The following is a 27,000-nucleotide window of genomic DNA, read 5'->3' on the forward strand; positions in this document are numbered from 1 at the left end:
ACAGGGGCCAGAACTGAGTTCAGGTGAGTTCCAGCTGGGGGGGGGGGGAGCCCTGGCTTTACTTGCACTGAGAAGAAAAGCTGATTGACAGATGCTAGAAGCTCTTTAAAAACAAACACAACAAATTATTCAGAGCAGAAGACCTGAGGTGCAAATGGTACAACTGATAACAGACCTTCATAAACCAAAGTTCTAGAAATCTACACGACCAAAATAAAGCTGTATACTGTTAAAGCGTTATAGGGTTCAAAGAATTTCATTCCAGTATCATGTTACTAGCCTTCAGCATTGCAAATGAACTTAGAAACTTCCAATGATCAGTTTGAACTAATAAATTTATAATGGCAAGTACATCGCTAAAGAGGGCAAACGGGACTGCACTAAAATTAAGGCTACTTGATTTTTGTTTTGCCACCCCACCTCCCATTTTAAAAGAAAACCCAGTTTCCTAATGATACTGAAGCCCAAGGGACACACAGAGAGAAAACCATCCAGGTGAATGTTTTTGCCATGGTCAGAATGTTCTTCTGTATGTGATGAATAAGGAAGGATGTTGCCATGCTATTTACACACTTCGAGTAATAAAACCATATGAGTCAATGCAATTGTCACAATGCATAATATTCCTGAAAGACCGCACAATTCAAGCCATTCTTGAAAATACGTGAATATTTTGAAAGGATCACTAAACATAAGCTGAAAAAGTATGTTCAAAAGCAGAGAATCAGGTTCTGATCATCCAAAAAGAAGACCAAAGTTTAAAACAATCATCTACCCAAATAAACGTAATTCACGTTCTACTACCTCTTTAACAGTATGCATTGTATTTAGTACTAGGCACATACTACAGAGGCTTCACTCATAGATAGTTCCTTTACAGATGGCACTGCATTTTCTAATCCAGAGTTGCAAAGATGGATTGCTCTCATCAAATGCTAATTCAGAGCGCTACATTATATCTGCATTTGACAATGAGGAAAATGGAACCGAATCACTTGTACAAATGAAGATAATAAACAAACTGCATCGCACAACCAGAATACTTGGATTAACATGAACAACTGCGGACTTGATTCCCCACTCAATAACAGCGGTTTTTAAATAGCTTAGCGTCATACAGAGAGATGCTTTTCTCGCAAAAGATATAAGGGCTCTGTCGATGGGATAAGTTTAAGTGATAACAAACACAGCTATCAGTCCTCTTGGCCTCTTCCCAACTCCCCTCGCCATGTGACCCCAAACTCTACATACATTAAACATAATAGAAACACCACCACCCGACCCCACCCCCTTCCATCTTCCCTCTCTCCACCCCCCTTTCTTTTTTCTTTTCTTCTCCCCCTAATGCCTCAACAAATGAAATGGATTTGTAAAAATGTTACATGGAAAAACAACAACAAGGCATTACACTTACTTCTGTAAAACAAGAAAATCCTTAATAAAATATCAAGATAAAAAATAAAATAAAATAAAGTGTGGCACTTACTGTTAACAACTCCGTGCTGAATACCTGCAGGTTTTTCTTAAAATAAAGGGCACTGCCTGATCAGGGGCAATTCCCAATTCCCAGGTGAAATCTGCAAATGAGGCTGATCTGCAACAGCTGGTCCAGAACTGCACTGGTATTAGGGTTGTGCAACCAATTCAGATCCTGAATGAATCAGGAATCAGAGGTGATTCCTAGTCATTTTTTTCTTTCTTTAAAGAGTTGAATGAGGCAGAGGCTCCTGGGCTTAATTCTATAATAATTCCCAACTAATTCTGGAACCGCTTCCTCTTGCACAGGAGGAAGGGGAGTGCAAGGTTAAGAGCTCGCAGACTTTGCAAAACTTCAAGAGGAGAAAGTGGAGAGGGGAAGGGAGAAAGAGAAAGAAAAATAGAGAGAGAGACTTGTTCTAAACAGGTGGGGGAAGGATTTCCCACCACTTTTCCAACCCACCTTGAAGTGCTACCCCCCCAGACAGCTGCAGAATCTTTCCTCTCCTTTAAAACCATGCAATGGCTAAAGTAATGAATTGAAACTAGGACTTTCCCTGACATGAGAGCCAGTCATCAGCTGATCTGCCCCATTCAGTGATGAGCCCCATTCCAGCATGCACCATAGAGATAGGAAAAGGTTGAGAGTGAGCCTCGCATGCACACCTAGACATAGGAAAAAAGTAAAGAGTGATACTCCTCTCTCTCTCTCTCTCTCTCTCTCTCTCTCTCTTACTTCCCGGTTCTGTTTGCAAAATCCCAGGCATTTTGGCAGTTTTTGACCCTGCCCCATGGTGATCTTAAAAAGCAGAGACATCACCTTGCCAACAAAGGTCCATATAGTTAAAGCTATGGTTTTCCCAGTAGTGATGTATGGGAGTGAGGGCTGGACCATAAAGAAGGCTGATCGCCGAAGAATTGATGCTTTTGAATTAAGGTGTTGGATGAGACTCTTGAGAGACTCATGGACTACAAGAAGATCAAACCTCTCCATTCTTAAGGAAATCAGCCCTGAGTGCTCGCTGGAAGGACAGATCCTGAAGCTGAGGCTCCAATACTTTGGCTACCTCATGAGAAGAGAAGACTCCCTGGAAAAGACCCTGAAAGATGGAGGGCGCAAGGAGAAGGGGACGACAGAGGATGAGATGGTTGGACAGTGTTCTCAAAACTACCAGCATGAGTTTGACCAAACTGTGGGAGGCAGTGGAAGACAGGAGTGCCTGGCGTGCTCTGGTCCAGGGGGTCACAAAGAGTCGGACACGACTAAACGACTAAACAACAACCAAAATGGTGATTTCACCCGTGGAATCCCGAACACATGGCAACCCTAAGCAAAGTAACTTCGGAGGGCCTTTGAGAGATAATAACTATTATGAAAAGGAAACTCAAACAAGGTTTTTGATGGATCTTGGATAAGTCCTGAACCCAGGCACATGCCTAGGTAAAATTTTGCAGGAGTCTTAGTAAAGGTCATCCTGTGAGTTTCACTCAAAAACACTCAAAAAACAACAGCAACAGGGCAGCAGAAACTTCATAAACTGCTCCAAATTGGATGTTCTTGACACACTAATCCTGAACCTATTTGTCTGAAATGTGGCAGGATTCAAGCACTCAGACCTGCAAATTTTACCTGCCAGAAATGTAAACTTGATAGGTGCCACCCAACCCAAAGTATTGGTTTCCCTTGGTTGGCAGATGGTTGCAACAGAATATTGTCAAACATCTGTGAATGAAGACAAAGGGCAACTTGGGATGAATGATCTCACGATGGAAGGAGGGGCTGCATGCTCCAGGCAAAAAAGATGCATAGCAGGTGGTGTTGAACTAATGTCTGGAAGATAAGTAGGAGATTAGATGATTGGAGGATGGATGGCAGCTAACAGATTGAGGCTGAATCCTGACAAGACAGAAGTACTGTTCTTGGGGGACAGGGGGCGGGTGGGTGTGGAGGACTCCCTGGTCCTGAATGGGGTAACTGTGCCCCTGAAGGACCAGGTGTGCAGCCTGGACCAGGACCAGGACTCACAGCTGTCCATGGAGGCACAGGTCAATTCTGTGTCCAGGGCAGCTATCTACCAGCTCCATCTTGTACGCAGGCTGAGACCCTATCTGCCCATGGACTGTCTCGCCAGAGTGGTGCGTGCTCTAGCTATCTCTTGCTTGGACTAGTGCAATGTGCGCTATGTGGGGCTACCTTTGAAGGTGACCTGGAAACAACAACTAATCCAGAATGTGGCAGCTAGACTGGGACTGGGAGCAGCTGCCAAGACTACATAACACCAGTCTAGAAAGACCTACACTGGCTCCCAGTATGTTTCCGAGCACATAAGTGTTGGTGCTGACCTTTAAAGCCCTAAACAGCCTCGGTCCAGGATACCTGAAGGAGCGTCTCCACCCCCGTCATTCTGCCCGGACACTCAGGTCCAGCTCCGAGGGCCTTCTGGCAATTCCCTTGCTGCGGAGTGGCTTTATTATACCCCCCAGATGGGCGGGGTATAAATAATAAATTATTATTATTATTATTATTATTATTATTATTATTATTATTATTGCTGATGGAGAAGATGTCTCAGGGATGGAGCAGAGAATCCAGCGAGGGGTGCAGGAATGTGTCCTTTGGGAAGCGGGGTGGGATATAAATTTAACAAATGATTAAAACAAATTCTGTATTTGTGGGCAGGCGTGATGGCTGTTATGCCTCAATTTCCCCAGGCTTCTGCAAGAGTCAGACTCGGCACCAGGCTTCACCATCAAGAATGTTCTGATGGACATCTGCGTCACCAGTTGTTTTTGGGAGACCACTGGGAAGTGACTATTCTTGCAGTTGTTGGATTTGGACGGAAGCACGAAGCCCCCTGAAAACACTAATAAATTTGGGGGGTGGGGGTGGGGAGATGGGAAATGAAGAGGTAGGAGGGGAGGAGGGGTTAGTGAAAAATACTTGACGGTTACTATTTGTTGGCAATTAATTAAATTTGTTAAGATGTGAAATAAAAAAGCCTGCGTTTACCTTCATCGTAGAATCCTCATCACCAAACAACAAAAGCCATGTGAAAGGACTGTGTTTATACAAAGAAAAAATTGATACTGATCTTTTTCGTGGGTTGATCTATCAGTGCCCAGAGGAAAAGCTCATAAGACGAGTGTCACTGCCCTGGCCTGTAAATGTTGTCTTTTCTTCAATTAGTTGCACCAGCCTCTTAAAGCACTGTATACAAACTTTGCATTTTTAGTGCTTTGTAATATAGGAAGAAAATGGTCCACATAATCTATATTTAATTACACATGTCTGAGCAAGCATGTCTGAAGGCAGCATGGTTATATTTCTGATTTCTTTTTTTAAAAAAACCTGGAAAAAGACTAATACTACTCAATTGCACAAAATTATTTACAAAACACACACATATGAGAATATGACAAGAATCTAAAAAGCTGAAGTTTCTCCCTCCTTTTCTTCATCTTCAACAATCACAGTCTGCTGATCTTCTTTAAGTAGTTTAATACCTGAAACAAGCAAAAAAGAGGAAGCTTAGATTAAATATCCCTGTGGATCATTCACCTTGGGCCAATCACTCTCTGGGCGTTAAACTTGCTAAGTTACCCAGGGTGACGGAAAGAGATCTGATGACTAGTGACTTGTGTATGTGCAGAAATTTCACTGAAATCAGATTTGCAGCTTCACAACCTTCAGGTCCAAAGGAGAATCATAGAGTCATAGAGTTGGAAGAGACCACAAGGGCCATCGAGTCCAACCCCCTGCCAAGCAGGAAACACCATCAGAGCACTCCTGACATGGTTGTCAAGCCTCTGCTTAAAGACCTCCAAAGAAGGAGACTCCACCACACTCCTTGGCAGCAAATTCCACTGTCAAACAGCTCTTACTGTCAGGAAGTTCTTCCTAATGTTTAGGTGGAATCTTCTTTCTTGTAGTTTGGATCCATTGCTCCGTGTCCACTTCTCTGGAGCAGCAGAAAACAACCTTTCTCCCTCCTCTATGTGACATCCTTTTATATATTTGAAAATGGCTATCATATCACCCCTTAACCTCCTCTTCTCCAGGCTTAACATGCCCAGCTCCCTTAGCCGTTCCTCATAAGGCATCGTTTCCAGGCCTTTGACCATTTTGGTTGCCCTCCTCTGGACACATTCCAGTTTGTCAGTGTCCTTCTTGAACTGTGGTGCCCAGAACTGGACACAGTACTCCAGGTGAGGTCTGACCAGAGCAGAATACAGTGGCACTATTACTTCCCTTGATCTAGATGCTATACTCCTATTGATGCAGCCCAGAATTGCATTGGCTTTTTTAGCTGCCGCGTCACACTGTTGGCTCATGTCAAGTTTGTGGTCAACCAAGACTCCTAGATCCTTTTCACATGTACTGCTCTCAAGCCAAGTGTCACCCATCTTGTATTTGTGCCTCTCATTTTTTTTGCCCAAGTGCAATACTTTACATTTCTCCCTGTTAAAATTCATCTTGTTTGTTTTGGCACAGTTCTCTAATCTGTCAGGGTCATTTTGAAGTGTGATCCTGTCCTCTGGGGTGTTAGCCACCCCTCCCAGTTTGGTGTAATCTGCAAATTTGATCAGGCTGCCCTTGAGTCCATCATCCAAGTCGTTGATAAAGATGTTGAATAAGATGTGACACGGGAGATCCAGGATAAGAAGGAAGAACAATTAGAGGAGCTTCATTTGGCCTTCTGCTGCTCCCTCCCAAATAATAATAATAATAATAATAACGATCATAATTTATTTATACCCCGCCCATCTGGCTGGGTTTCCCTCACTGTGAGAAGCCAAGTTACAGGGAACCAGGCAGAGGGCCTTCTCGGTAGTGGCGCCCGCCCTGTGGAAGGCCCTCCCATCAGATGTCAAAGAGAAAAACAACTACCTGACATTCAGAAGACATCTTAAGGCAGCCCTGTTTCGGGAAGTTTTTAATGTGTGACATCTTAATGTATTTTTGGTCTTTGTGGAAGCCACCCAGAGTGGCTGGGGCAACCCAGCCAGATGGGCGGGATACAAATAATAAATTATTATTATTATTATCTGGGCGGCTTACAACTGAATATTAAAAACAATACAGCATCAGACATTAAAAACTTCCCGAAACAGGGCTGCCTTCAGATGTCTTTTAAAAGAAAGATAGTTGCCTTGACATCCGATGGGAGGGCGTTCCACAGGGCGGGCGCCACTACCGAGAAGGCCCTCTGCCTGGTTCCCTGTAACTTGGCTTCTCGCAGTGAGGGAACCGCCAGAAGGCCCTCGGCGCTGGACCTCAGTGTCCGGGCTGGATGATGGGGGTGGAGAGGGATGTAGAATCGTTGTGCACCCACCCTACTGATCAGAGGCACTGTCACACTCCTGCGGATTGTTGGGAGGAGGCCAAGAGGGGAGCCATACACAGCGCAGCTTCCTGTCTTGTGCTCAGCAGGATTCAGCCAGTGAACTGCGCCATGCCTGGCCTCTACTGCCCCCTCAACATTGAGGGGGTCCAGCCCATGCCAGCCAATATTGAGGGGGCCAAAGACCCCTTCGCCCCATCAACCTCAGCTAGCTTGGCCAACAGCCTAACTTTTGATGATCTAGCCTTGCAAAGACTTCTGAAAACCTTACACAATGTTCTGTGACATTACGGTTGTCCTAATAAAGGAATTGTTATAATATAGATTAATAATAATAATAATAATAATAATAATAATAATAATAATAATAATAATAATTTTTATTTATACCCCACCCTCCCTGGCCAGAGCCGGGCTCAGGGTGGCTAACACCAATAAAATTACAGTAAAAACATAATAGAGGGGAAAGGGGGGGGGGAATTTAAAATACAGGTTAAAATGCAATTTAAAATGCAGCCTCATTTTAAAGTAGCTGATAAATCAAGACCATAAAGGGAGGGAAACATAAGGGTCAGACGGAGTCCAAACCAAGGGCCAGGCAGAACAGCTCTGAATGATGGCAGGGGAATTAAACACGACTTTAGGATACTGTTTTGTGAGGTGATCGAATGCTGAGATGGTAGCATGGTTAGTACCACTTTAAACTGCAGGTGGTAGGTGGGTACCAATGCTTCACCTGGAAAACTCCCTGCAAAGGGGGGGGGGGGCAACATATCAGAAAAAAATGTTTCTAGCCAGAAAGGCATAAGGCTACTAATATTTCAAAACTAAGCAACGTATTTGAGCTGGTTTTGTAAAATCGGCCTTTGCATTACTGAGTTGCTCTAAACCTCTTTTTGCCCTGTGCAGAGTGCTCTGTATGAAATTCAGCATTGCTGCCATAAATACTTATGCCTGTCAAAAGAAGGGATATACCTGCTTCAGCTGGGTACAGTGGCATAGCGTGGGGGGTGCAGGGGGGGCCGGCCGCACCGGGCGCAACATTTTGGGGGGGCGCGCTCGCAGCTCTCTGCCCCTACCTGGCTCACTCACTCTCTCTCACTGCAGTGCTGGCTGTGCGAATCCGATCCGAGCCGCCTGGTTGCCGCCCACTGTCGAGGGGGGGGGGGAGGGTGCCAGGCATGCGGTGCGGTGCAGAGAGGGAGAGAGGGACTATCTGGGGGAGGGACAGTGCAGCGGGGGGCGCAAATTACTTGCCTTGCCCCGGGTGCTGACAACCCACGCTACGCCACTGGCTGGGTATTTTATATATGCACAACTATGCTTTTAAAATTATATCAATTCTCTTAAGCTTTAGGAATAGTTAGCAATTTCAGCTGGTTTGATTACACAAAACCAACAACTGCTTGGCAAACCGAGCATGATGTTTGGGATTTGGGTGGGATGCAAGACACAGCACCTCGTTTCCTCATTTGTTAATAGATGTTCATACACTGGTTGTTTCTCCATCTTTGTCTGTTAAGAATTAAAGTTCTTTGAGAAGGTTGTGTTCAGCATTAGGCAGTTCATCCTGCTTGTGGATTTCCTCCCCCAATACTGGGGTTTTAACATATTTGGGTGGCAAAGCTCTGCTAGTCTAAAGGATGTCCCACATTGATCCAAGCCCTGGAAACCGCACCCAAGCCATGTGGCTCATTCTAGAAACCTCCCTGTGTCCTGGTTTAACCTCCTAGCAACACAGAAGGTGTATGAAAACATTCCCATAAATATCTTCTGGTTTGTTACAGAATCTGAAAATTGTAGCTGTGCACTTGCAGGCTATAATTAAAATTTTCCATTGAGTTTTTGGGGGACTAGTCTTGACTTCCTCATGGTTGGCTGTGCCCAACAATTTCTAAAACACGGAAATGACTGGCAGAATCCGAGACCAGGGAGAAGAGTCGGTGGAAGAAGATTGGGAAAAAATTAAAGCCTATTTACAAAAACATTGTAAAATTAATGAATGTTAGAAGGATGCTGGAATGAAGTTATATGGTTTTAGCAGAAATGTATTAAAGACTTAAGTAAAAGTGGATTGATAATGGGATAAAATGTAAAATTTAAGGTTAAATTGTTAAGATAAATTATAGAACAAAAATTGAGTAAGATGGAAAGAATTTGCTGAAATAGTTAATTGAAATAGAATACAAAAAAGGGAGGTGTGAGGAGGTCGATGAACCAAGTTAATGAAAGGTAAAGATATGGAATTTGGATGTGTTTTCTTTTTTCTTTTTATTATGCTGTTTTGACGTATTGTTCTTTTTTCTTTTTCTTTTTAATGTATTGTTTGTTAAATTTTTCATTGTTTCTGTTTTCTTTTACACTTTTTTCTGTAACTAAAGAACTTTTAATAAATATCTTTTAAAAAAACAAACAATTTCTAAAACACAAGTCTCAATAAAAGAGAGAACATTCATGGCCCACCTGCCAGTTATAAGGAAGATGGAAATGCACCTCTCTTTATGTTCTTTTGTTTTATATTATAAGTAATATTAAATTGGCATCTTCGACAGATTGCTTGCCTTAAAAACAAACTATTCTATACATTTGGGTCGTGAGATTCCCTAACTGCTTTTGAAGGCAAGTAGATCCAACACACCAAAATCCTTTGCTCTTGGCTGCAATCCTATGCACACTTTCCCGAGAGTAAGCCCCATTGAACACATATGGATTTACTTCTGAGTGAATAGGAATAAGAACTGTGCTCCACAACAGCTTTAAGCAGCACAACTTACTCCAGGTGAGCTTTCAGCCAGAATGCTAGGCTAGCAGAAATATTTTGATTTTCAGTCACAAAGTGTTACATCTACTGTTCTTTGTCAAATGCTAAAGAGTATGAGTCAAATTTGTAAGCAGAATGTAATTGAAAACTACCTAATTCTCTTCTTCTTTACTTACTAACCAACTTACAAGATTGTTGTGAGAAAGATGGTGAGGGGAAATAATTGCCATTTTTGTGCGTTTACTGACTTCCATTGGAAAACAAAACAAATACCCTGTACATTCTTCCTTGCTTGTCAAAAGTTAGTGAGTCATATAAACTGATTGAGGAACATCGCAGTCTGAGGCCAAGCAAGTTTCACTAATAAATCAGCCTCCTGTAGATTGCTGTCAGTGGGCCTTTTGGGTTTGGTGGCTGGCTGTGTTGATTCAATTAGGCCTCACCATTTCCCGTCTTTTCTGCTATGAAGTCCAAAGAAGGAGAAAAAGAAGCAGCGCCACACAGAAAGGCTTTGTTCACTTCTGCGCTCCAGTCAAAGGAGAACGCTTTCCTGGTATGAACCAAGGAAAATGCTGCATGAAATGACCAGATTGGATTAAAGTCGAAACATGAAAGGGATGTAATTTCTTTGCGATGAATAAGTGGTTAAGAGAACATATGTTTTAGTAGGTGATAGATTCCAACACCAACCATCATTCTACAGTGCTGAAAGGAAATAAAAATGTCCTCTCAAGATGCTCCCAGACTGTTGCTATTTTCAGGTTGGGCTCCCAGCACATGCTGCCAAATTCAGGTTGTGCAATTAAAGTTAATATTGCACACAAAAAAACTGCTTCTCTAAGGAATCAGACAGTTGTTTTTTCTGTACAGTTTTTCCTGGTAGTGGTGAGTCCCGGGGTGACTTGTAGTGGTGAGTCCCGGGGTGAATTGTAAAGGAAGAGAAGAGTAAGTAGAAAGTGGAAACGCTCACTATGGGTTTAGGAAAAGTGGAAGGATAAAAAAGTGAAAACATAATATGCGAGCATCTCCTCTAACAATTAAAAGTCTCTGTTTCTACAAGCCTAGGAAACCTGAAGTTACACAGTGCTCCTGCAGATGTGCTCCCTGCCATTTTTTCAAAATAGATATTTAAATACAGAGACTTTAAGAAGTGCTCTCCCTCGCATTTCCCTTACCTGCAAGTAGAGGTGGTGTATTGATTGCTGGCGTGTTTTTCCTTCTGGGTTTTCTCTGTTCCTCTTCCATTTTCTGAAGGGCTGGGCTGCCATTACCCTGCGGAGGTTTCTCAGAGAAGTCACACCTCCTAATTAAGTGGTCTGAAAGAATACCTGCAGAAATGCCATTAGGACTGGACGTTAGCCTTTGCAAACCATAACAGTCTTCTCCGTTTTCACTAGGAAAAATCCCGCTTGGGAAATAAGGCCCCCACATGACATCAGCTCCTACAATTGGGTGGGTCAAGAGCCACAGAGCCACTAACACTACCCCATAGCCCTGCTGCTCACAGTGACCAGGGTGGAACATGGGAGGCCAGTAAAAGCTGTAATCTCTGCTGCACCAGGTCTAGGTTGTCACAGCAGAAACCCTGGCTTGGGTCTACTGCTGTAGCTGGACTGGCATCATCATCATCATCATCATCATCATCATAGTAATATCCGTCCATCTGGCTGGGTTGTCCCAGCCACTCTGGATGGCTTCCAACACATATAACGACATAATGAAATGTCATCATTAAAAATCTCCCAATACAGGGCTGACTTCAGATGCCTTCTAAAAGTTGTGTAGTTCTTTATCTCCTTGACATCTGTTGGGCGCCACTGCCGAGAAGGACTAAACTGCTCCTGGCACAACAGGACACTGTGACAGAAGCCAGAGTGCATGGAAATGCTGTTTACCTTCCCACCACAACGGTACCTATTTATCTACTCACACTGGTGTGCTTTCGAACTGCTAGGTTGGCAGGAGCAGGGACAGAGCAATGGGAGCTCACCACCGTTGAGTGGATTTGAACCACTGACCTTCCAATCGGCAAGCCCAAGAGCTCAGCCCAAGAGCCAGTGTGGTGTAGTGGTTAAGAGCGATAGTCTCGTAATCTGGGGAACCGGGTTCGCGTCTCTGCTCCTCCACATGCAGCTGCTGGGTGACCTTGGGCTAGTCACACTTCTCTGAAGTCTCTCAGCCCCACTCACCTCACAGAGTGTTTGTTGTGGGGGAGGAAGGGAAAGGAGAATGTTAGCCGCTTTGAGACTCCTGAAGGGGAGTGAAAGGCAGGATATCAAATCCAAACTTCTTCTCCTCCTCCTCCTCCTCCTCTTCTTCTTCTTCTTCTTCTTCTTCTTCTTCTTCTTCTTCTTCTTCTTCTTCTTCTTCTTCTTCTTCAGACCACAGTGCCACCCATGCTCAGACACAGTGGGGACCTTTACAGCAGCATAGGCCCACCATCTCCAGTGAAGGAGCTCCAGTGAAGGAGCTGAACAGAGCCAGGCAATGAGCCTTGCCACATCCTAACCCCCCAGGCATGTTGGATCAGGAGTTAGGAATGCTCTGAAACCTATCCTTGCGCTTTGAGGGATTGTCTTCCTCAGGTGCCCAATTAACATGGACAGCCTGGCGCATTATGCACTGGGATGTGCAGACAGGACACCATTTGCTTCCCCAACACAGGTAGAAAAAAATATTGGGAACACAGGTAGAAAAAAATATTGGGACATCTACCGCACCCTACATTGTCTAGCATGATATATGGGATGGGGAATTTGTGCCCTCTCTGATGCTCTGTGATTACAATTCCCATCATCCCTGTCCAATGACAGGGGCCGGCCTTGATCAGGGACGAATTTCGACTTGCTGAAGGTAACGGGGTCCTTTATATGTCCAGCTGTCCTTTGTCAGCAACAAATTGTCACTGTTTTTTGTGTTGGATATATGCTATGGTAATTTATGGACTTAATAGGTATCTAAAGCCATTTGCACATAACAAATATGTATTTTATCAAAGTACTTGTTGAACTGAAATACAATTAAGAAGAAGTATATGAACAGTGAAACACTGTTGCTGTATGTAGGTTTTATTTTATTTGTTTTTTGTCGTATATTTTGGAAATGTACATCCAGTTTTTTTCCCTTTAAATGTTTTTGGGGGGCCCAAAAGCTATAGCTTGTTTAGCTTATACGTAAATCCGGCACTGGCCTTGGTAATATGCTGCCCTGTGTGAGGCCAACATTTGATGCCCTCCCCCTAGCCAGGCTTCGAGAAGGAGGCACGAGGCTCTGGTGAGGTCCTAGAGTCCACCTACCTCTCCAAAGCCCGGTAAGAAGAAGACGAAGAAGAGTTTGGATTTGATATCCCGCTTTATCACTACCCAAAGGAGTCTCAAAGCGGCTAACATTCTCCTTTCCCTTCCTCCCCCACAACAAACACTCTGTGAGGTGAGTGAGGCTGAGAGACGTCAAAGAAGTGTGACTAGCCCAAGGTCACCCAGCAGCTGCAGGTGGAGGAGCGGAGACGCGAACCTGGTTCCCCAGATTACGAGACTACCGCTCTTAACCACTACACCACTGTGGCTCTTGCTTGGCTTCGGGAAGGAGGAAGGAGGACTTTAGGGCCCTGATAGAGTCCTCACACCTCTTTCCTGAAGCTAGGCAAGTGCTTTCCAGTCTTTGAGATGGTGCCCATTGTGGCCAATCTGCTGGCACTGCCCTAAATCCACCTCTGCTATTGGTCATGGGAGTTGGAGCAATAATATCTGAAGCCCTGAGGCAGTGGCGTAGCGTGGGGGGTGCAGGGGGGCCGGCCGCACCGGGCGCAACATCTGGGGGTTAGGGTTAGGGGGTGCAAATCCACAGGTTAGGGGGTGCAAATCCACGGGTTAGGGGGCGCAAATTACTTGCCTTGCCCCGGGTGCTGACAACCCACGCTACGCCACTGCCCTGAGGGCCTCTCATCCCTGCACTACAGAGAGGTTTGGGAAGCAGTAGCAGAGACACATTATTACTCGGTTTGCGATCCATGCAGGTGTAAGTGGTTTAGCAGTAGCTCAAGTGGCAATTTCAGGAATGCTCACCAACTATTGGTGGAGGCGTGTGAATTGCTGGCGTATCTTTTCTCTTCGGTTTTTTCTGTTCAAGCTCACTTTTCTGAGAGCCCTGAAGAGCTTTGCCCTTCCTTGGTATCTTTTTGAGTTCACAGCTTTTGAGCAACTGTTCGGAAAGGTTATCTGCATCAAACAAAGCAAAGTATACAACTATTATCAAAATAATCAGCCAACGTTCAGCCTTGAACAGCTACTTTCTCAACAGCTGTGCACTTCCCTGAAACTACAGCTTAAGGAGGGGGGTGGGGAAACAGCCAAGATTCATATGACACTTTACCCTAATATATGCATTTTTGTGCAACTAATGGGGCTGGGGATTTGCGCTGAAATTTTTAAAGAAACATGGATATGGAATTCTGATTGTGTTTTGGTTCCTGCATTGCTTTGAAAAGCGCGAACGAGGTGTGATCACTTTAAATGCAAACTTCCCAGTCCCTATGCTGTTGTCTACAGCACATATTTTCAAAAGAGGGCAACAGATTTGCAGGAAAGTTTAAACTCCCGAGGCAACATTGCTGCATAAAATCCTGCGTTGGCACACTTGCCTGCTTTTGTGGAACATGTGCATAGAAATATGAAAGGAGACGAGATGAAAGCATCGGCGTTCCTTCTCTCCTTTCTTCTTCTTCGTCTTTAATTAATTTGTCTCTAGAGCTTTGGCTAATATTTATATGCTGAACCCAGCAGAAAGAAAAGGCGGGGGGGGGACAGAAACGACCAAACACCCATTCCCACCCATTGCCACTCCATCTGGCATCCGATGCGTCACCAGAAGGCACCGTCTATCAGGTTTCAAGAGCAGCAGTTGTTCCATGGAGGGGGTGGGGGAAAGGGGGAGGGGATGGCAACGGACAGCGCTTAATGATGCAAAGTAGACCTTTTCGCTACACAGCAAGCGCTGACATCACCCTGAGAAGACTGACCTAAGTGGTTACAGTGAGTATCTCGCCCATCCAATCTGTCTTCTGAGCTATCATGTGATGCTTGCACATATTCAGTTGACATCACTGAAGAGGCTTTTCTTTAGAACCTGTAAGGGGAGGGGGGGGGAAACATAGACACATTACGCATGCCACATGTCAATGCACTTTTCTTTTGCTTTAATCTAGAAAACGTTACTTTTCTTCGGGGGGGGGGAGAGAAATGTTTTTCAGTCAACACAACTGTAAAATAGAATTCTGTACAAAAATATCCGTCTCGGTAAACAACAGGCGACAATTTGGACACAAGGGATGCTTCAGTCATGTATGGGATCCTTTGGCCGTGTCGGGAATGCTTCGTGAACCACTAACACTTTCAAGGCATTCTCTGACATCGGGTGATGGAGCGCAGTGTGTGGCCCCAGAAAGTAAACACCAGTCATGTTTTATAGCCTGTCAGGTTCTTGGCAGTGCCCCTTTTGGCGGGCCCAAACCATCAGAAAAACAGGAGGCGTCTCCAGTCTCTAATGGGCCATGCAGACCTGCCCTACAGATCGAACCTCATTTCGCCTTACTCTGTCTTAAAGGTAAAGGACCCCTGACAGTTAAGTCCAGTCGCGAACAACTCTGGGATTGCGGCGCTCATCTCATTTTACTGGCCAAGGGAGCCGGCGTTTGTCCGCAGTTCTTCCAGGTCATGTGGCCAGCATGAATAAGCCGCTTCTGGCGAAACCAGAGCAGCGCACAGAAACGCCGTTTACCTTCCTGCTGGAGTGGTACCTATTTATCTACTTGCACTTTGACATGCTTTCAAACTGCTAGGTTGGCAGGAATAATAATCGCCTAAGAACCTATCATCCAGGATTCAAGTGGCTTCCTCACTGTTGTCAGCTTGAAGACTGTTACTCATAGGAAGCAACTCTTAGGAGCTGGGGTCCCTTTGGCCCCCTCCAATAAAATATTTACCCCCCCAAATAATTTATTCACGTTGGCACCCCTGCTGCCAATGGGTGGGTGTTTGCATGTCGAGGTCCCCAGGGCCACCCCAATAACTCACACATCACACAGGAATTTTGTTTAAGGTTTTTGGCATAATTTTGGCCACAACTTTATTACAATACAAAAATGTGAGTGGTTGCTTAGGCATTGGTTGCTTAGGCATTGGTCTGCCCCCCCCCCATGGGGGACAGACTGACATTCCGCACACCTGCAAAAGTCAGAAAAGTGGAATACACTTCGGGGTAGCGACGGAGCCGGGAACCTGCCCTCAGACCTCCACCAAATGCAACCAGGGGCTTTCGCATGGCCCGAGCTCTTTGCTAGGGTGGACAAAAGCAATAGTGAGCCCCTGATTCCTTTAACGGAATCCCTTGCAGCAGCAGCATTAGAGGGGCAGGCCCAGCCAATCCATGCCCCTCAACCAACCAAACCATAAACCAATGCCTAACCGCAGCCTTACAAGTTGTGACGATTTGCAACGCAGTAGGCAAAAACCAAATGGCCCCAGCCAATCAGCCAGATGGACAAAATTCCTAAAGGGCCCCTGCCCCGAGAGCAGGGGACCCCATGACAGGCATAGCAAGGTCAAAGCGAACAACCCTAAATATAGGGAAGGGGGACGGGCAATCCGATGCACGGGCGAAAAGAGGAAGCTCTAGCCTCGTGCAAGGAGTTTTAGCATTTCTGGCTGTCAATCAACAAATGGCAACATTAACTTCTTCCCAACGACAAGGGAAGCCCAATCGCATCAGTGGCCAACGATCAATTAGCCCACCCCACAACTTTTGAGTATCCTGTCAGCCCCCACCGCAACACGTGCTCTCCATGAAGAAGAACATGCTTTTCCACCCCACTATGCATTTTTGGTGGTAATTTCATCTGGGGATCAGCTCTGCGGTCATCTCCTTTGTCTGGAAGGGGTTTGTCAGTTTAAGAGCTAAACGGCAAAACAGAAATTTCTCCAATGGGTGCGGTTGTGGTTCTGCCACCTAGGTTGCTTCCAGACATCTTGTTCATTTCCCCTTCATCCTAATTTGTTCACACAAAGTTTGTGTGTTTGTGTTAGAGAGCCTCAGCTATGAACTGAGCACTCATTTTTATTTGTTTGCAAGTGTTGTACTACATTTTCCAGTGCATTTTCCATCACATTCCTTGTGAGGGAAACTTTGAGACTCGGTTCGTGCAAAAGCACAAAATCAGCTGTAATAACGCAACCTGAATTGGCCAGTGTATGACTGAATCCCACTCCAAAATAGCAACACTACAGAAACTCCCCTGTTGTTTATTCTGCACCCTTTGATGAATGTGACTTTAGGATTGAAGATCTTAGGCCAGACTTTCACATTTAGCTAGTCATATTATTTTTCATCTCAAATGCAGTGTTGACATTACGAAGTTAAAACATTTCCACTCTGCAGTGAATGGTTTGTGCTAAGATTTCTGCAAGGGGACCTCGGGTATAAGCCGTCTTCTCTCTGCTACAAATGACAAATTTGGAAAAACTGTGTGTGTGATTTTGTGGACTTTTGGACCCTGGCGCAGTCTAAGATTTGGCATCATTCTTCATTTATTAGCAATGACTGAACAAAATAATTGTTAATGGCTTAATAGTATCAGGTGAGACACTGAAACAAAGTCCAGATCAAAGTGTTGCTTACAGCCGGAGGATCGATACTATGATTGTGAAAGTCTCGCCACTTTTCATTAACCCTTTCTGAGAAATGTAGGACTGCAACCTTTACGTGGGTCTGTCAGATAATAAATACAAACCAACATAAGATTTTAACAGCTGCTATGCAAAGAAAAAGAAGGATAATTTTATCACATGTGGTGGGAATGTAAGAAAGTGAAAAGCTTCTGGGAAATGATATATAATGAGATGAAAAAGATGTTGAAATATACATTTATTAAAAAACCAGAAGCATTTTTACTTGGCATTGTAGGGGAGGATATTAATAGATATATTAAACAATGGCAGCAAGAATTTTATTGGCACAGAAATGGGAGCAAGAAGAATTACCACCGAAAGAAGAGTGGCAAATGAAATTAATGGACTATGCAGAATTAGATAAGATGACAGGAAGGATCCGAAACCTGCAGGACCAGAGATTCTTAGAGGACTGAAGTAAATATTTGAACTATTTGAAAAGCAATTGTGATAAACAAATTATGCTAGTAGAACTGAAGAAGTTTTGTAAGGAGGGCTGTGTGAAATATTGCAATGAAGACTATGAAGAGAGTTATTAGTTAAAGACGATTAAAAGTAATAGAAAAATTAAGAAATGTAGATAAAGGGATAAAGATTGAAAAATCTTCAGATGTGGCAGATGGAAGTCTAAAACATTGTATAATATAAGAAAATATGTTAAATGATTGTTGGAAATGATATGTGTGTGTGTGTGTGTGTGTGTGTGTGTGATTTTAACAGCTGCTTGGAAGTTCTTGCCTTGAGCTCTTTTGTGGAAAAGCGGCATACAGATGCAATATTTTAATTTTGTTTTTAAGTTGTAATCATTCAACTTGTTTTTATTATTGCTTGTAAGCCGCTCTGAGCCTGGCCTTGGCTGGGGAGGGCGGGGTATAAATTATTATTATTATTATTATTATTATTATTAATAATAATACATTGCCTTGCTGTATTGAATACAAACAGACCTTTCCATTTCTGGGTAGAACTCTGGAGGGAAAAACCCAGAGGTTTTGCAGATGTTCAACAGAAGCGAGTGCTTCATAGCACTGCTTGGCTAGTGCCCATGACATCAAGAACCCCCTCTCCAATCTTTAGAGCACTTGAAAAGAAATTTCCATATGACAAACGAAGAGATGAACATACATGCATTTAATTTGCTGGCATGTAAATCTGTCATTTCAGCTATACATCTGGGAGTGAGCTGAGCAAATGCTGCAGCTGTAGAACTTGCCGTGAGTTTCCTCTTTCATCCTGTCTATTTGCTTATCAGCAAAGATTTTGATAACAAGTTGACCATTTCCCAGGACTGTGTAGCTGAAACGGGATTTAACTGTGTTATTATACTGATATTTGGCATTATCTGTTTCCCACCAGTAAAGTACAGTGATAAAGTACCGTATTTTTTGCTCTATAAGACTCACTTTTTCCCTCCTAAAAAGTAAGTGGAAATGTGTGTGCGTCTTATGGAGTGAATGCAGGCTGAGCAGCTATCCCAGAAGCCAGAACAGCAAGAGGGATCGCTGCTTTCACTGCGCAGCAATCCCTCTTGCTGTTCTGGCTTCTGAGATTCAGAATATTTTTTTTCTTGTTTTCCTCCTCCAAAAACTAGGCGTGTCTTGTGGTCTGATGCGTCTTATAGAGCGAAAAATACGGTACCTTGTCCTTAGTGAGTAATCTAGGAATTAACACTACAACTACGGCAAGGCATCCATGGACTTGTGTATGACTGTGACAAACACCTGCTTCCTGCTGCTGGTGTGCCAGAGCTTCATAAATGGCGCTATGCATATTTTATAGAGTTCGTGGCCTGCTGTACATATGCACAAGCTAAAATCAGAGTTATAATCCTACAGTCGTCTTTGGGCGGGGGGGGGGCGGGGGCGGAGAGCAGCAGGGTGTGTCTGGAGCTGGGCGATGGACAGGCTGTGACATTAGCCAAGCTTGCCTTTATGTTAACACTGGCTATTTCTTCCTTTATGTTCCCAACAACTTTTAGGAACATAAAATTTCCACTGAAGTTTCCTAGAGAAGAAAATGATGTGCACTCACATCCACATGCATCTTGTAATGGTATGACTTTTCTGTGAATTCCTCACCTCTTTAAAGCAACGTGGGGGATGGATGTGTCTGTATTTGTGTTGTCGACAACAGACAAAAATGGCCAACTATCTTGCAAAGCCATTAAGGCCTATTTCAGCTTATAATAATAATATTTTTTTTATTTATACCCTGCCCTTCCCGGTTCAGAAAACCGGACTCAAGGTGGCTAACAACAAATTTAAAACACTTAATTGTGATACAACAACAACAACAAAAACAGCATAAAATACAATATAAAAGCGTGCATAGCAATAAATTCAAAGTTCTAAAATCAATCTGGGGGGAAATCCATCCAATAAACATTAAATGGTCACCAGGGCTAGCTGGCTAAAAGTAAAGGTAAAGGGACCCCTGACCATTAGGTCCAGTTGTCCATGACTCTGGGGTTGTGGCTCTCATCTCACTTTATTGGCCGAGGGAGCCGGCGTACAGCTTCCAGGTCATGTGGCCAGCATGACTAAGCCGCTTCTGGCGAACCAGAGCAGCGCACGGAAATGGTCACCAGGGCTAGCTGGCTAAATTAGTCCCATTTGGACCAGCGAGGAGGCCAGGGGAGAATTAGCTGTAGGGTCCCAGAGCGGGTAATCTTCATAAAAAGGGGGAGAGGGAGGGAAGAGAGGGGAATAAATGATCAGGCTAAATTCAGATTGAAAGCCAGGTGGAATAGCTCTGTCTTACAGGCCTGGCAGAAGGAGGTTAAATCCTGAAGGGCCCTAGTCTCATGGGACAGAGCATTCCACCAGGTCGGAACCATCACTGAGAAGGCCCTGGCCCTGGTGGAGGATAGTCTGACTTTCTTAGGGCCTGGGACCTCTAAACTATGGTTATTCATGGACCTTAAGGTCCTCTGCGGGGCATACCAAGAGAAAGGGCTTTAAAGGTCAAAACCAGCACCTTAAATCTGACCCTATACTCCACGGGGAGCCAGTGCAGCTGGAAAAGCACTGGGTGAATATGCTCCATGGCGGGGACCCCGTGAGGAGACTCCCTGCAGCATTCTGTACCCGCTGGAGTTTCTGGGACAGTTTCAAGGGCAGCCCCACATAGAGCAAATTACAGTAGTCAAGCCTGGAGGTGACCCTCGAATGGATCACTGTGGCCAGATCGGGGCAGGAGAGGTAAGGGACCAACTGCTTAATGCGGCGAAGGTGGAAAAATGTCCCTCAGCTGTTGCTGTAACCTGGAGTAGAAAGGGATTCTACTCCATTTTATACTGTAAACCACTAAGCAGGGATAGCCAACGTGGTGCCCTCCAGATATTTATGGATTACAATTCTCATCACAACAGGTGTGTATGGGTAATATCTCAGGTGGGGGACAGCTTGTCCACCTTTGTTCCTCACCTTGCACTCAACTCTCACCGGTGACTCCTAGAAGCTGTCAGAATGTGACAGCGGCCACACCCTGGGAACGGCTTGAATTGGCCAGTTAAACTGGGTGATGGTAGCCAATGGGTCCCAACCCTTTGGTGAGTTAGGGACTTCACCTGCATGCAAAGACAAGCTCTGGCAGATTGAGCGAATGAGACCATTTGTTGGGTCCAATGGCCAAGAAGGCGGTTTCTGCACGTGCTGTACAGGGATGTGAGATGTACAGTTGAGGCCCCTTCAGCTTAGGAAAGTAGCTCCTCTAAGAGAAGGAAAATTCTGGTCCTAAACCATGATTGCCTTGTGGGATATTTTCAAGAGTCAACTGTAATGGTTCTAGGGGTTGCTCGTGCGTAAGTTGCCGCCACTCCTGGCTAGGTTACCTGGTTGAACCCTTTCTGTCTGGACAGCCTCAAGTTTTGTGGCTGCCTCAGTCGCTGGCAGAATCCGTCAGTGGGTGTTTCTTGAACCTCTTCCAGCATAAAAGCTGTTTGACGCCCAGTCTCCTCCTAGTCTCCCTGCGCGGAAGTCTTCTGCGCAAAGAGGGTGTGGGCAGCGGAGTACCCGTGCCCTCTCCGCTGGTCTCCGGCGAGGAGTCCTGGAGCCACCTCTCCGATTCCCCCATCTGCCCCCCTTCTCCACTGGTGTTACGCTGATTTCCTTCCCCAGCGGATGGGCTGCCTCTCTCCCTACTGGGACCCTCTCCGGCATCCCTCTGGAGCCTTCTCTCCGCCTCCAGCTCCGATGGCAGTTCCCTGACATCAACCCTACACAAATCCGGAGGGGAGTCCCTAAGATGGTTGGGTGCGTCTTCTTTCCGGCAGCTTCTACAGCCAGGCTAGTGCCAAATGTATTGCTCTGCTTTCCTTTCGACCACATCAGCGAGGCTGAGAGATGGTTATTGTTGCTTATCCCAGCCTTGATGGCCCATGTCATGAGGTAGCAATTAAATATTGCTGGACCTGGGTAAAGGTAAAGGGACCCCTGACCATTAGGTCCAGTTGTGGCCAACTCTGGGATTGTGGCGCTCATCTCACTTTATTGGCCGAGGGAGCCGGCGTACAGCTTCCGGGTCATGTAGCCAGCATGACAAAGCCGCTTCTGGGGAACCAGAGCAGCGCACGGAAATGCCCTATACCTTCCTGCCGGAGCGGTACCTATTTATCTACTTGCACTTTGACGTGCTTTCGAACTGCTAGGTTGGCAGGAGCAGGGACTGAGCAATGGGAGCTCACCCCGTTGTGGGGATTCGAACCGCCGACCTTCTGATTGGCAAGTCCTAGGCTCTGTAGTTTAACCCACAGCACTATCTGCGTTCCTACCTTTTAAAAAGGTGAAGGACCCCTGACAGTTAAGTCCAGTCGCGAATGTCTCTGGGGTTGCAGCGCTCATCTCGCTTTACTGGCCGAGGGAGCCAACATTTGTCCACAGACAGTTTTTCCAGGTCATGTGGCCAGCATGACTAAGCCGCTTCTGGCGAAAGCAGTGCAACGCATGGAAACACCACTTACCTTCCCGCCACAGCAGTACCTATTTATCTACTTGCACTGGCGTGCTTTTGAACTATTAGGTTGGCGGGAGCTGGGACCGAACAACGGGAGCTCACTGCATCGCAGGGGTTCGAACTGCCAACCTTCCAATCGGCAAGCCCAGAGGCTCAGTGGCTTAGACCACAGCGCCACCCTCATCCCTATTTAACCACCTGTTAAAGAGTTGTAATTCAGCATCTCACCAGTTAGAATGGATGATCTTCTTGTTCATGGACTCATGGGAGCCAAGGCTTCTAGGCACAATGCTGCATGCATTGCCAGTGATCCATGAGATGGGAGCTTGGATAGCTCCGTTGGTTAGAATGTGGTCTGATGACGCCAAGGTTGCAGGTTCGATCCCCTAGTGGGACAGCTGCACAGTCCTGCATTGTGGGGGGTTGGTCTAGATGATCCCTTCCAGCACTATGATTCTATGACCCACTAGCCAAAAGCTAAGGCTACACATGCCTAGACTGCCTATGCTATAGAATTTGGATTTGTGAGGAATTCAACTCTTTTTTTTAAAAAATGAAAGTTTCTACTCTTCACTATAAATGGAAATACAAGCTCAGATCAGTCGGTAGAGTGTGAGACTTTTAACCTCATGGTCATGGGTTTGAGCCCCCGTTGGGCAAAAGATTTTGCATTGCAGGGTCCCTTTACAATTGCCTCAGGGTCTCATGTGGGTGTCCTCTTCCATCCCGTGCCGTATTTATCAATGCCCCTCTTTCCACAGCCACACAACTACTTGCCGATCCCGCAAAGCCATAAAAACCCCAGTTATTCGGAATAGCATACTTCAGAACTTTTTGTGATGGTTCATCAGGAACTTCTCTTACACGGAAGCCAACATGGACGTTTCCTTTCTCACTTATCCTAAGCACTCATCCAGGTTTGGTTGCTGTGTTGTGCTGTGGTAATTTCTTGATTGGTGACTGGGAGCGGCCGCCGAGACCATCTAACACCGGTCTTGAAAGACCTACACTGGCTCCCAGTACGTTTCCGAGCACAAATCAAAGTGTTGGTGCTGACCTTTAAAGCCCTCGGTCCAGTATACCTGAAGGAGCGTCTCCACCCCCATTGTTCTGCCCGGACACTGAGGTCCAGCTCCAAGGGCCTTCTGGCGGTTCCCTCACTGCGAGAAGCCAAGTTACAGGGAACCAGGCAGAGGGCCTTCTCGGTAGTGGCACCCGCCCTGTGGAACGCCCTCCCACCAGATGTCAAAGAGAAAAACAACTACCAGACTTTTAGAAGACATCTGAAGGAAGCCCTATTTAGGGAAGCTTTTAATGTTTAATAGGTTATTGTATTTTAATAGTCCATTGGAAGCCTCCCAGCCAGAAATCCAGCCAGATGGGCGGGGTATAAATACATTATTATTATTATTATTATTATTATTATTATTAGTGATTTCCCATGCCTATGCCAGCAATTTCCCTGCGCTGAGGCAATTACCTCAGTGGGTCCAGTTGACGGTAGAGAAAATGAGGCGCTTGATTGGGGTCCAAGAGGAAAGGCTTTGAGGCGTAGATCCAGCATGCTAAAGGGCTTCTTGCCGGGCAGCTAGTTATGGGTGTCATTACCGTTCTCCTCTGGGTGTTACAGCACAGAGGTGTAGTAACATCCAGAGCGACCACAGCACAGAGCTGTAGTACTTTTAAGTGCTCTAGTAACTCATAGCCTCCGACAGCTACTAGCGCAAGTAGAAGCAAGGTTGCATGGAGAGCTCCATAACATCCATTTTTGCTGGCCAAAATGCTCTCGTTGTCGACAACTGACATATCAGAAGAGCACATAGATCCTGTCAACCCTTCTAAAGACAGTGATCCATGAAGTAATGCGCTAAACAACTGGCTTCCATGTTTTAGGTCATGCTACATTATCAGAGAGGGATGCCCATCCCCAGTGGCGTAGCGTGGGGGGTGCAGGGGGGGCCGGCCACACCGGGCGCAACATCTGGGGGTTAGGGTTAGGGGGCGCAAATCCACGGGTTAGGGGGCGCAAATTACTTGCCTTGCCCCGGGTGCTGACAACCCACGCTACGCCACTGCCCATCCCACCTCACAGGTCATTGATGAGTCTTCTCAACATTGTTATTTGTCTGTGATTCCTAAAGTGAGGATCTCAGGAGCTCAACCTAACCAGAACACTTGTACCTCAAGTTGAGATAAGCAAGGTCGTTAGATTAGTTGAGAAGATGACTTCTATATCTTGAGATGCTATTCTGTGTCACCCACTACTGACACCCTGATTCTAAATAAGTTTATTCCCAATTTCACTGGAACTTACTTGCTTTTAAGAATGAGATGTAATTTTTGTTTTTGATTTAAGCACACACACAATATTTTTCCAGAGAGGAATAGGCAGTGCGTGGAAAATACAAAGACACGCTAATAGTGCATCCCCAAGGGAAGGATTTAAATATCTGGTGTTTAGCTATATAATCTGATAGGATGGTGGCAACATTTCTAGAACAAATTTTTAAACGCTTTTAAATAATATAGGGTAGTCTTTTTCAAAAGCTTTCCCAAAAGCAACACTATTTTATTTAGACCTAAACTCTACAAACTCCAATAAAACTAAAGAGTACACAAACACATCTTGTTTCAGTTGCTGTGGAAGAATACGATTTTGCAAGATATGGAATACAAATGTCTGTTTTCCAGATGGCAAACAGAAAATATTAGTTTGTCTGCACCATGAACAAAAAGAAAGAAAAGATTTGAAAGAAACACTTTCCAGAAAGGATTTAAAGAATGGCAACTAAAAAACCATGACGCCACCACAGAAGGCTACAGATCAGGAGCACGTGTGATTTTATCTCTCTCTTCCCTACTTGTCCAATTTCAAACAAAAGCTTCCCCCTTTGGAAGTTGTTCTAAATTATTTTTAGACACGTGATTCATAACGTTAAAATGAAATTCTTAGCATTAAACTGATTTAACCCCATAGATATAGAATTTAAACAGTACCCCAATGGTAAAGGTTTTAAAATGGAACATAAGGACATCGTTGGAACTATTTAGGATTGTACTATAAATCTACAGCTGTCTGAATCCATTAAGCTTAACTGGATTGTAGATTGTCCTCTCCTGTTTCCAGCAGCAAAAATACATTCAATTAATCAAAAGCACTTTATTTTTAAGTTGATTTACACCGCCAGGCTAACAACCAGATCCTAAACATGTTTACTCAGAAGTATCACTGATTTCAATGGGACTTACTCCAAGCTGTGTACACTTTTGAAATTAGGTATATTTACCTAGAATTAAGCCCCAATGAACTCAGTAGGACTTACTTCCAAGTAAACATGCATAGGATCAGACCACACAAACTTGGAAATATTTGTTCATTTAACAGCCTGAGATAAGAGTTGCACATTAATGTGTTTAGGATTCAGCTGAACTGTTGTCCAACTTCCAAATACCTCCGTGCCATAAAGGTGCAGCTCAAACAAATTGTAATATTTCCACCCCCTCTCTTTTTCTGGCACCAGTTCTCTCTCTCAATTTACAGCTCGATAACCATTCCCAAGCCTTCCCAGATAGAATAATCTGCTACCCATCTTCTGCCTCGCAGAGGAATTGATCTGTGACTTTTTATTACTATCACATCGCAGGCAGATTTTTTGGGTTCCCTTTGGAGAAAGAACGCCCCGCTCCCACCCCGGCAAAAGTGATGAAGAACTTACCAAGCAGGGAAGCTGGGCTAGGTGTGATATGGAGTCAGTGTTCACTGGAGCAAGAATTGTCTTCTCTGCTCGCATGGAGTGCTCCTGCACTGCCCTTATCTAGGGAGCAGAAGCAGCAGTTGCTATGGCGACGCTTTGTTTCCCAAAGTACCCCAGGAAGGGAAAGAAGAGTAACCTTTAGCCTGCGTACTAGCAGATTTGAATGAAGTGGGGCTTGCAGCTTCTCAAATTAGCGTCGCCAGGAGGAGAGAAAACCCACAGATAAAAACTTCCAGCGGGGGAAATATCGCTCGCAAAACGGCGAGACCTCCTGCCACAGTCTGACGGCAGAAAACTGCCCAAGGGTGACAGTGAGGGATGAAGAAAATAAGTTGTGTGCATGGGCTTTAGACACCTAAAACTTTGGCGTCCAGCAGATCCAAGCGGTGCCTTTCCCAGAAGTTTGGGAGGTAGTTGATCACCGATCAAAATACAGAGCAATGAAGGAAGCAGAGTTTGGAAAGGGCACCTAAACAGTCAGACCAAAGGTACACCGTGTCTACGAATGAGGTTTCTCTGACGACTGCGGTGGTTTGAGTATGTTTACGGATTGGTTTGTTACACAAACTTGGCACACTGCTGCCATTTAGGGACCCGGGCGGGGAGTCTTCTGTGGCTCCTGTGTACATGCCAGTGGTGAGCAGAATTGGCTATTTTCGCCCGTCGCTTGAGAGGGAGCTTTTGTTTGGAACGGGGGAAAGGCATACAAACAGGCTGGGCCTCTGGAAAGCCAGAGGAAACTTTCTGCCCGTTGTGCAGCGCTATGAATTGGAGCCCTTTAACCATTCACAGGGAAAGGCCTTCCGACCTGGGCCATTTCCTCTCGGAGATTTAGCAGCGCCAGAATTGGCGGAGGCTCATTGTCTCCGTTTTCTTTGCTCTTTCTGTTTGAAAGAGCCACAGAGCCATGGGGCTGGGTTCGACTACCCAGTTTTGCTAGCAAAAGGCAGCAGTGGTGTAGCGTGGGTTGTCAGCACCCGGGGCAAGGCAAG

The 27,000-nt window shown here is 45.1% G+C and overlaps 1 protein-coding gene across 2 annotated transcripts; it reads right to left on the bottom strand.

Moving 5' to 3' along the window:
• Window positions 1–4,517: 4,517 nt before the first annotated feature.
• PPP1R17 (protein phosphatase 1 regulatory subunit 17) lies at window positions 4,518–26,390 on the bottom strand. Of its 2 annotated transcripts, none has more exons than XM_083407166.1 (5): window positions 25,970–26,390; window positions 14,597–14,703; window positions 13,644–13,796; window positions 10,755–10,907; window positions 4,518–4,980 (listed from the first exon to the last, which is right to left on the bottom strand). In XM_083407166.1, the coding sequence occupies exons 2-5, from the start codon at window positions 14,676–14,678 to the stop codon at window positions 4,901–4,903; spliced, it is 468 nt and encodes a 155-aa protein (XP_083263292.1). In that variant the 5' UTR covers window positions 14,679–14,703; window positions 25,970–26,390; the 3' UTR covers window positions 4,518–4,900. The 2 variants fall into 2 exon arrangements, with proteins under 2 accessions (XP_083263292.1, XP_083263293.1); XM_083407167.1 differs by lacking the exon at window positions 25,970–26,390 and adding an exon at window positions 18,248–18,581.
• Window positions 26,391–27,000: the final 610 nt, after the last annotated feature.

This window comes from Podarcis tiliguerta, assembly GCF_965153285.1.
Source record: "Podarcis tiliguerta genome assembly, chromosome: 12".
Classification (NCBI taxonomy): Eukaryota; Metazoa; Chordata; class Lepidosauria; order Squamata; family Lacertidae; genus Podarcis; species Podarcis tiliguerta.